The 11,709-nt window shown below is 40.1% G+C and overlaps 1 protein-coding gene across 3 annotated transcripts in view; it reads left to right on the top strand.

The window, feature by feature from the left end:
• Positions 1–11,323, top strand: part of lekr1 (Leucine-, glutamate- and lysine-rich protein 1) — a 140,198-nt gene extending 128,875 nt beyond the window's left edge. The window contains exon 13 of one of the 3 annotated variants that reach the window (XM_079374447.1): positions 8,007–8,639. In XM_079374447.1, coding sequence (XP_079230573.1) covers positions 8,007–8,432 — 426 coding nt within the window. In that variant the 3' untranslated portion in view covers positions 8,433–8,639. Of the gene's footprint in view, positions 1–8,006; positions 8,681–10,692 lie in introns of those variants that run through there. The other 2 variants (XM_079374446.1, XM_079374448.1) reach the window with 2 other exon arrangements.
• The last annotated feature ends 386 nt before the right edge of the window (positions 11,324–11,709 follow it).

Here is an 11,709-nt window from a genome sequence, read left to right on the forward strand (position 1 = left end):
TATTTATTCCAAAAATTGACACTTATGACTGGTTTTGTGGCCCAGGGTCACATATGTTGACCAAGTAAGAAGCGGACAATATGAGAAAGAAACAAAATTACATTTTTTAAAACTGAAGGCAATTTATCCCTTCAAATGTTACAGTCTTCAACCCCGTCACACCTTGTCACATTAAAGGGATAGTTCACCCAAAATTTAAATTGTGTCATTAATTACTCACCCTCATGTTGTTCCAAACCCGTAAGAACTTCGTTCATCTTTGGAACACAAAGATATTTTTTGATGAAATCCGAGAGCTCTCTGACTCTCCCATAGACAGCAAGAGTACTACCACGATCAAGGCACAGAAACGTAGTAAGGACATTTTTATCAGGGACACATGAACAGTAGGTAGATGTTTGTTTTATAACAAGTTCTGCAATGTTAGACAGTTTAAAGGGTTTTTACAGTAACTTACTGGCAACACTGGAATTTGCAGTAATACGTTTTTGCACGTTAAAAAATAAATATGACCTCACATTGAGTCAATAATGTTTGCACACTGCCTCCAAAACTTTATTCTGTCATTACAAATCGGATTGGTTTCAATTTTGTGCATTTTTCGCATCCGTAGCAAGTATTTTTGACACATCTGACTGTGTGCAAGGTTTGGATGATAAATACAAAAAAATGCATACGAACATTTTGGACTCAGTATGCAAGGACCATAAATAATAATAAAAAAGGAAATAATAAAAGGTCTTTAATATCTGAGGTGGGAAAATATGAATTTTTGGAGGTCGTTTGCTAATGATGTGGGGTAATTGGAAAGTGAATTTTATATAGTTGAAAAAAAAAAGTATATTCCAAGTTGAAATGTTACCGAATCACAGGAATGACCCATATATTATTTAAATACAAAGATTTTTTTTTTAATGAATATTTTGATTTTAATTTAATTTTTATATTTTCGTTTATCATTTTAAATTCAGTTTATTTACTTAGTATATAATTTATTTTTGTCTTATATATTTTTGTCATTTTTATTAGTTAATTGCCAAGTATATAGTAACATTATTTTCTCAACCTAAACTTATTTTAGTTATTTACCAATGCAGAGGATCACGTGACCCTTCGACGGCGATGCAGGCTTGAATCTTTCGCTCTGCTCACTTTGCCATAATTTGTATAATCCTGTCAGTAAAATTTGAACCACTCTGCATTGGACCTGTCATGAGTGCTAAGGCAGACAAAGGGGATCGGAAAAGAGAGATTGAGCAATCGCCAATGAAGAAAAAATTCAGAGATTCTGCCATCTCCAGAGAAGACCTCGACGAGGCTATTGCTAGCCGCATCGAACTAGCATTTAAAAAGCAACAAAACACGTTGAATTCGGTTGTGAATTTGGCAGTAAGAGAGGCGATGGACTCTGTGCTGATTCCAGCATTACGCGAACTGCGTGAAGACATACAAGCGACCAACAAGTCTGTTAAAGAGCTAAGAGAGGAGTTTGAGACCATAACTACCACGGCGAAGCAGACACGTGACCGCGTAGATTCTGTTCAAGCAGCTGCACGTGAGGATAGGAGGACAGTCACGGGCTTAAGAAATCAGCTGGAGCGACTCACCGAGAAGATGACGGATATGGAGGACAGGTGCAGGAGGAACAACGTACGACTGGTGGGGCTGCCAGAGGGGGCTGAGGGATCCGACGCGGCTGGTTTCCTCAGAGATAATATTTCTAAGTGGATTCCTTCCTTGAAGGGCCGTGACATTGAGATCGACCGGGCACATCGCGTATATGACGGAGGGAGGGGCTCCGACCGGCCGCGCACTCTCATCTTCCGTGTACTGAGATGGCATGACAGATCAGATATCCTGAAGGGTGCTCGAAAGGCTTATCCGGTGAAATGCGCACAAAACAATGTCACACTGCTATTTTTTCCCGACTTTAGTCCAGCTACAGTGATCAGGAGAAAGGCATTTGGTCCGGTTTTGAAGAAGATGACGGCGCTTGGTCTCCAGCCCTTCCTCATCTATCCGGCAGTAATCAAACTACGGCACAAGGGGGAACAGAAAAGCTTCGATTCCCCTCAGGAAGCGGAGGATTTTATTAGCTCCCTGTCCCAGCAGAAGACGTATGCCGCGGCTCTGCGCGGGGGAACGGCGGCCGCTGTTTCTCCAGCCCGGCGGGAGGAGCTTGATGGTCGGGATGAACATGGTCCCAGCGGCTTAGGAGCGGATGATGGCAGAACGGACATGGACGCTGACTAAATTTGGTTTTTTGCTTTTTTTCTTCTCTCCACTCTACTACTGAGATATTGTTTCCTATATATCCGGTACAACGATCTCATTGCTGGCAAGACTGACACCCCTTTTTTTCTTTTTGGAGGAGACTAATGGAGAGTTGGTTTAATTTAAAATATTTTTTTCTGGCAGTACGAGCTTTTTGGGAGACATGTCCTGCGTTGGAGTGGATCGGTCACGAACCATCACTATTTTTTGTTGCTCAGTCAGACCTATGTTCTCGGTAATGTGCGGTCTGAGTTGTTCCTTGTTTAAGGTTGTCGGTTGTTCATGTTTTTATGTGGTTTTTACGTTTTACAACAGACATTTATACTTAAATTTATTTTACCTTATTGCTAAAGGGATTTTTCATCTAGGAGGTTTGGTATCTAAAATACACGTCAACGTTTACACGCTATATATTCAATGCATACTCTAAATATTTTATCACTAAATGTGAATGGGTTAAATTCTGCTGTTAAACGAACTCGTGTGTTAGAATATTTACATCGTAAATCTATTTCCTGTGCCCTAATTCAAGAGACACATTTAAAGCAATCCGACGTGGCACGTTTCCAGAATAAGTATTACAAATTAGCAGCTTTTTCCTGCGCTCAAAATAAAACTAAGGGGGTGCTTATTCTTGTTAACCGGAAGTTAAATTTAACAATTGAACACCTTGGTAGTGATGAGAAGGGTAGATTTGTTTATATCCGATGCAAAATATATAATAATAGGTTAGCCTTGGTCTCTATTTATGGTCCGAATGAGACAGACAGTGCATTCCTTTCACAGATCTCCAAAACTCTGCTTGAGCAGATTGATTGCCCTCTAGTGGTGGGTGGGGATTTTAATGCTGTCATAAATCCTGCTTTAGATAAATCTCAATCTGATACAACAGCCAATCCATCCTCTAAATTACTGAATAAATTTATCACTGAGCTTAACGTAATCGATCTTTGGAGAATTCAGAATACTAAATCTAAAGACTTCACTTTTTTCTCTAATAGACACAAGACTTTCTCTAGGATAGACTACATATTTCTCAGCCCATCTTTAATTTCGTCTGATTCTTCCATCTCTATATTACCAATTTTATTATCTGATCACTCTGCTGTGCTATGCAGTGTTCCTCTTTCCGATGTTAAAGCCAAGTCCCCTAGATGGCGCTTTAACATATCATTATTAAGTAATCAGACTTTCATTACTTCTTTAAAAGAATATATTAAGGAGTTTCTGGAAATTAATATGCCCTCTGGTGTGGATCCTCAAAAACTGTGGGAGACGACTAAGTGCGCTATACGAGGTTTCTGTATATCTTTCTCTTCTACTCTTGCCAAAGCGAAAACCCGCCAGTTTACACAATTAGAAAATAAAATCCAATCATTACAAAACCTACAAAAACAACATTTTACTGAGCAACAGGCTACACAGCTGTCCTCTTTAAAAGAAGAATATGATTTGCTTTCACAATCAAAGGCGGAATTTATTTTACATAGGACTAGGCAAAAATATTATTTTGAATCGGAGAGACCTAGTCATTTATTGGCTCTTAGGTTGAGAGAATGCGAGTCTAAGGCATATATTAGCGCAATAAAATCATCGGAGGATCAGGTCACCACAAACCCTGTGGCAATTAATGAAATATTTAAAGGTTTCTACACAAATTTATATAAAGCCGAAACAGATTTTGATGAATCCATCTGTAAGCAGTATTTAGATAAATTGGAACTGCCTCGGATCTCACAGATGGATAAAGAATCTTTGGAGGACCCATTAAGTTTGGAGGAACTCCATGTCTCTTTAAAAAGCCTTCAGAAGGGCAAATCGCCGGGCCTAGATGGTCTCCCCCCGGAATTATATTTAGAAATTTGGGATTTGGTAGGGACACTTATGCTTAATTCATTTAATTTTGCAATTGAACATGGGGTATTTCATAGAGATCAAAAAACATCACTGATTTCATTACTTCTTAAAAAAGGGAAAGATCCATTAGATTGTTCCAACTACAGACCAATTTCGCTTATCTCATGTGATCTAAAAATTTATGCTAAAGTTTTTGCTTCCCGTATGGAGAAGGTAATTCATAGTCTGATCAAGGAGGACCAAACTGGTTTCATCAAGGGGCGTAATGCATCTGATAATATGCGTCGACTCCTTCATATTCTTGACTTTGCAGACTCCCACCCAACCCCTTGTGCAGTCTTTTCACTTGATGCAGAAAAAGCCTTTGACAGGCTAGAGTGGAATTATATGTGGGCAGTTTTGCAATGTTTCGGCTTCGGTGAACACTTTATTTCTATGATTAAGACATTATACCACTCACCTGCAGCATCAGTCATAACTGGTAATGTTATTTCCCCCCCATTCTCTTTACAGCGGGGAACGAGGCAGGGCTGTCCACTTTCCCCCTTATTGTTTTGTCTATCTCTTGAACCCTTAGCACAAGCCATCAGGAAGTCTGAAATATCGATTAAGATTCATGATCATAATCATAGTATTTCGTTATACGCTGATGATATTATTCTATATTTAGACCACTTTGATGTTTCAGTCCCTAATATAATTAAGGAATTTGATCATTTTAGTAGCTTATCAGGATATAAAATAAATTGGAGCAAATCTGCTTTAATGCCAATTAACAATATTAAAGCTAATTCTTCTATTCCCTCATTCATCCCTATTAAGGACTCTTTCACCTATCTGGGCGTTACCATATATAAAAACATTCATAAGATTGCCAGGGACAATTTTAATAATATTTTAGTTAAGGTCAAGAATGACATTCAAAGATGGAAGAATCTTAATGTTTCCCTCCAAGGAAGAATCTCCACTGTTAAGATGAATTTGCTACCTCGATTTAATTTTTTTTTCTCTATGCTACCGCTTTCTCCCCCTCCAGGTTACTTTAAGGAGATTAACTCCATAATTACGAAATTTATCTGGAATGATAAATGCCCCAGAATTAAACTTACCACATTACAGCATCCTAATAGCGCAGGAGGACTGGCTGTACCAAATTTTGAACTGTATTATTGGTCGTTCCAGTTTAAGGCTCTTCATACTTGGGTTGATCCTCAATCTACAGTTTCTTGGAGAGTGATTGAAGCTGACAAGGTTAAACCAAATAGACTCCAAGATATTTTATTTACTGGCACAGGGAAAAAAGGGGATAATTATAAATTTGGTCCGGTTGTGGCCAATTCTATTAAAATCTGGAAAACGGTTGAACGTCGGATTGGAGGACCCTTCAAATTTTGTAATAGTACACCTTTATGGCACAATTTTAATTTCGTATGCGGAAATCGCCCATTTGTCCAACCCTCTTGGTCTTCTTTAGGTGTAAACACGTGCGGTGATATATATGATAACCAGGGCCTATGTTCATTTCAGACATTAAGAACCAAATTTTGTCTTCCAGCATCTGCATATTTTGTCTTTCTTCAATTACGTTCCGCTCTCAAAGCGTATGGCGTTCCTTGGTCTTCTCCCGTTTCCTCTCATCCTATGCGGGACTGGATTGCACCATCTGCTGGTCGGCCATCTGCTTCCTTAATATATAATAAGATTCTTGATTGCATTATAAAACCTCTTTCTATTAAAACTATTTGGAATAGGGAATTATCTGACCTTAATTTATCTGTCGACTGGGAGAGGGTGTGGTCTAATCTCAGTTTAACATCTAAAAATCTGGCGCATCGTCTTATTCACTTCAAAGTCATTCATAGAGCATACATAACTCCTTACAAAAGATTCAAAATGAAACTACAATCAAATTTCAACTGCCATATATGTAATACTACATCATCAGGTACTTTTCTGCATATGTTTTGGGAATGTCCTATCACTAGCAGTCTATGGACACATGTAAACCTGGTTTTATCATCCTTACTGAAAATTGATTGGTCCGTTAACCCAAGTTTGTGTCTTCTTAATGATGACTCTGGTCTCTGTATAAGTTCGATGCAAAAGAGAATGTTGTTTGCTGGTTTTACAGCTGCGAAGAAGACCATAATACAGTACTGGTTTACACCGCATATGTGTGGGAAAACATATTGGATCCATAGCCTCTTGCAAATAGTGTCTTGTGAATGTACAACAGCACGAATCAATGGAGCCAAGCCTTCTACCATTGATGCTTGGCAGTGCTTTCTCTCTGAAATACGTGACTGTATGGAGGAGTGACTTCTGTGGGATTCTTTTTTTCTGTCCCTCCTTTTCTCCCTCCTTTTGACTGGACTTTGAGATGTTGAGTATGTGTCTGTTGTTTTATTTCATTATTTTCTTAATATATTGTTTTTTTTATGTTGTGTTATGTATGAAAAATAAAAAAAAAAATGTTGATAACAGTTATTTACCAATGCAGTATTTCTAATTTTTTAAGTTTTTGATCTAATATTTACATTTTAATTTTAGCTTTATTTTAATTAACATTTTTGTTTGTTTGTTTTAGCTGATGATAACCCTATTACAAACCTGTAACTACTTAATACCCTTGCAGATATAGACCCCTTAGAACGTCTGTTAGCTCATAAGAATGAAGCATTCATGAGTGCCTTTATAAATACATGAAATTTCATAATTCTGAACATGAGGTGAGGTTGGAGTCTGAGCAGTGCTGAATCCATTCGTATACAGTATGTCATTATGACCACTAGATGACAATGTTGCACCTAAAGATTGTAGCTGGCAACATCATGAAGTCAATTGCTGGTCACAGCCTCAATCTTTAAGCACATGTACATCTCTGACGTAAATTCGGAAATTCCCAGAGCTTGTGTGTGAAGATGCTGGTGTGTTCCTCGACCTTGTGAGTTTTTGCAGGCACGTGTGTTTTCTCTCATGCTCACGTCATATTCCTGCTGCTCAAGATTCTTTCCAAATGGAGTTTCCCACCATCCCACTTTCATATGGTCCAAATGATCTTTTATGTCAAAAACACCAGAATGGATTACAGATTGATTGTAAATGAGGGTAAAGGTAAAGGCATTTGATACGTTTAAAGCCTCTGTAGCTACTTTTGGTGAATCTTATTTAGTTTTATACAGTTTGGTTGTATAATTGAAAGTACAAAGTGTAAATGTTCAGTTAAGGCACTAATATACTTTAAACAAAGTTTGTTTTCATTCTTCGTTTGAGGGCAAAAGGAAGTTCGAAAAGGCTGAGCAACGGTATACTGTTTCCGAGCATTCCAACACCTCCGCATGTGTAGGGCTCGCTGCAGTCCACAAGATCCAGGAGGCATGGTTGGATCCACATCTAGGGGGTGGAGATTGGTAGGTTTAGGGGTGGAGGGGGTGGAGATTGGTAGGTTTATGGGTGGAGATGGGGTGGGTTTAGGGGTCAGGGGGTGGACATGGGTAGGTTTAGGTATATACAAGGTGGGAGGAGTTGGATCTGGATCCAACCACGCCCCCTGAATCTAGTGGGCTGCAGCGAGACTCTCCAAAACTAACTTCGTTTTGGCCTGATCTTGTTCAAAATGACATCATATCAGTTCATCCTTTGATTTCGTTTGAAGTAAATTGGGGCCTTTAGGGTGGCCAATATGGAGGCTCTTAGAGAAATGGTCATGGTGACAGGAGGTTTTGATCATCCATGATCTCCCTGTGGGGAGTTTGATAAGGAGATATTGTCTAGTTTTGGTTTGCTAGGGTTGTATTGGTCTGTGAGAGATATGATGTAATAATATTTTCTCATTCTGTCCCTCCACCTTTTTTTCCCCTCTCTTTGCCATGTAGAAATCCTTTCTTGAGGAGACAGTAAGGCGTGAGTGTGAAGAGAGGGAAGAACTGACAGCAGCACTGACCCTGGCCAAAGAGCAACTGCTGGAACTCAAACACTCCATCACAAAACCAAATGAAACTCAGACACACACCCAACTTTCCAGATCTACAGTGACACACCCGGATCTCCCCTTCCCCAGACTCAATCCCAGCCCTCCCACCCATCCTCAAACACACAAACACAGCTCTTTTTTCACTCAGGGAACCAGACAGCATTTGCCTAAGTGGAATTCTTGTAGTGTGAGTCGAAGTTCAACATCCTGGCATGGATCATCACTGCCAACACCCACCCTGCCCAAAATCAGCAAAGAGAGAGTCGCCTCAGTGAATGACTTGTGCAAAAGCATCACTACCATGAGGGGCAGACGAGACAAACTCTGATTCTCACTAGAAAGTCCCCTAGAATGTGTACTTTGTGTATTTCTGTCAGAGGTCACCATATAGCTGAACTGATAGCAACACCAAGGAAGAGGTGGAAAGTAGCTAATTAAAAATATATTTTTTTGTTACAGTAAATAAATACTTTTTTTCTACTTACTTGAGTATAAATTGCAGTACTTTTACTTGAGTCAAATAAAAATAGTATTCAACTTTGCTACTTTTATTGTTCACCAAAAGTACAAAATACCAAAAAAAAAAGAGACAAAGGTGCTGATAAATAAACATGGCAAGCTGGCATTTGACAGGCACTCTTCAAATTAATGGTGTTGAGCTCTGTGCTTCAGGCAATAACAGACAGTTCTGACTTGGGTGCAACACCAATAAAAAACTTCTAGTTCAGCTGGGGGGCGGGGCGTTCAAACCATGCTTTGCTGTGACAGTCACCCTCTGGCGTTCCTTGCAAGTCGGTCTCAACATTATGTAATCGCTAGGGGAAATCCCTTTCTCTGAACTTTCCTGAAGCCTCATCGAATCGAGCGGTCATCGGGCTGGCAAGCACCATATTACATCATAATCGAAATTGAACCCACATTTGCAGCAGAAAAACAGTGTTGGCCATGCAGATATGTGACGCTGGACCATAAAAGCAGTCTTAAGTCTCTGGGGTATATTTGTAGCAATAGCCAAAAATACATTGTATGGGTCAAAATTATAAATTTTTCTTTTATGCCAAAAATCATTAGGATATTAAGTAAAGATCATGTTAAGTAAAGATTGGTAGGTTTATTGTAACACTCCAAAATAATGCCAAAGGAGTAGAAAAAGAGACCACCAGGTTCCTGACTGGACCAGATCATTTATTTGGGCATCAATAGCAGGAGACTCAAAAACACAACCTTAATAAATGAATATGGCACTTTTATTCTTATACAATACTACAATATTAAAACCTCGAAAGGTTAAGATGGTTAGCACATGTAGGCCTATACTTCAATCAATAATGTATTTGACAAATCACAAATGACCTACAATAAATAAACAGTCGACGAGCAGGAAGTATTCAGCAGAGAGTTTCAAGACCTTAAAATTAGTTCATGTGCCTGCCAGTTATACACAATTTCATTACACAGCAAACACCAAAAAGGTACACAAATCCACAAGTGCATCAGTTAAATCCCACACTTAAATACACACCACAACATCACTCAGTATGGGCCAAAACCACTCTGGCTAAGCATATAGCCGTCGTCAATATAAAACAGTATGAAAGATGGCACATGAAAGAAGATAACCTGCCCTAATACCCCATACACACACACACGCACACGCACGCACACACATACACACACACAATTACAAACACACATACAAACGCCGGGGGACCGGTAACCATTAATCACTCACATTAAACCAGGACGCCCCGGCGAATTAAACACTTCATATATACACACCCAATTCAATAAACCATAAAGGCAGATAATGGGCTGCTGGCCCTCTTACCCGCTACCGGACATGGGGTACAGCGCTCGGGAAGACAAGCGGCGGCCGCCGAACTTTAGTTAGGGAACCCACAACTACAAACTATCCCTCCCAATCACTTCACACGCGTCGCAGAAAAACATCCGACCCACGTCCCGGCACGGTAGCCTCGGCAAGAAGCTCAGCAGCACTCACATACAAAATCCCCCGGGAAACAACAACAGACCTCATACCTTTATAGAGTCCGTTAGAAATACAGCACAGGTGTTTGTCCCTTTCCCTAATGAGACGCAAGGCAGACACTACGGGCGCCACCACTGTCGCCCCTCCCCTTGCCTAAATGAAGGGCTTACATTATGGGTGGAGATGGGGTGGGTTTAGGGGTCAGGGGGTGGACATGGGTAGGTTTAGGTATATACAAGGTGGGAGGAGTTGGATCTGGATCCAACCACGCCCCCTGAATCTAGTGGGCTGCAGCGAGACTCTCCAAAACTAACTTCGTTTTGGCCTGATCTTGTTCAAAATGACATCATATCAGTTCATCCTTTGATTTCGTTTGAAGTAAATTGGGGCCTTTAGGGTGGCCAATATGGAGGCTCTTAGAGAAATGGTCATGGTGACAGGAGGTTTTGATCATCCATGATCTCCCTGTGGGGAGTTTGATACGGAGATATTGTCTAGTTTTGGTTTGCTAGGGTTGTATTGGTCTGTGAGAGATATAATGTAATAATATTGTATCATTCTGTCTCTCCACCTTTTTTCCCCTCTCTTTGCCATGTAGAAATCCTTTCTTGAGGAGACAGTAAGGCGTGAGTGTGAAGAGAGGGAAGAACTGACAGCAGCACTGACCCTGGCCAAAGAGCAACTGCTGGAACTCAAACACTCCATCACAAAACCAAATGAAACTCAGACACACACCCAACTTTCCAGATCTACAGTGACACACCCGGATCTCCCCTCCCCAGACTCAATCCCAGCCCTCCCACCCATCCTCAGACAAACAAACACAGCTCTTTTTTCACTCAGGGAACCAGACAGCATTTGCCTGAGTGGAATTCTTGTAGTGTGAGTCGAAGTTCAACATCCTGGCATGGATCATCACTGCCAACACCCACCCTGCCCAAAATCAGCAAAGAGAGAGTCGCCTCAGTGAATGACTTGTGCAAAAGCATCACTACCATGAGGGGCAGACGAGACAAACTCTGATTCTCACTAGAAAGTCCCCTAGAATGTGTACTTTGTGTATTTCTGTCAGAGGTCACCATATAGCTGAACTGATAGCAACACCAAGGAAGAGGTGGAAAGTAGCTAATTAAAAATATATTTTTTGTTACAGTAAATAAATACTTTTTTTCTACTTACTTGAGTATAAATTGCAGTACTTTTACTTGAGTCAAATAAAAATAGTATTCAACTTTGCTACTTTTATTGTTCACCAAAAGTACAAAATACCAAAAAAAAAAGAGACAAAGGTGCCAATGAAGAAACAGGGCGAGCTGGCAGCTACATTTATTTTTCATCAAACATACAAAGTACAAAAAAAAAAAAAACAGACAAAGGTGCTGATAAAGAAACATGGCAAGCTGGCATTTGACAGGCACTCTTCAAATTAATGGTGTTGAGCTCTGTGCTTCAGGCAATAACAGACAGTTCTGACTTGGGTGCAACTCCAATAAAAAACTTCTAGTTCAGCTGGGGGGCGGGGCGTTCAAACCATGCTTTGCTGTGACAGTCACCCTCTGGCGTTCCTTGCAAGTCGGTCTCAACATTATGTAATCGCTAGGGGAAATCCCTTTCT

This window comes from Barbus barbus (genome assembly GCF_936440315.1).
Source record: "Barbus barbus genome assembly, chromosome: 23".
In the NCBI taxonomy this organism is placed as follows: Eukaryota; Metazoa; Chordata; class Actinopteri; order Cypriniformes; family Cyprinidae; genus Barbus; species Barbus barbus.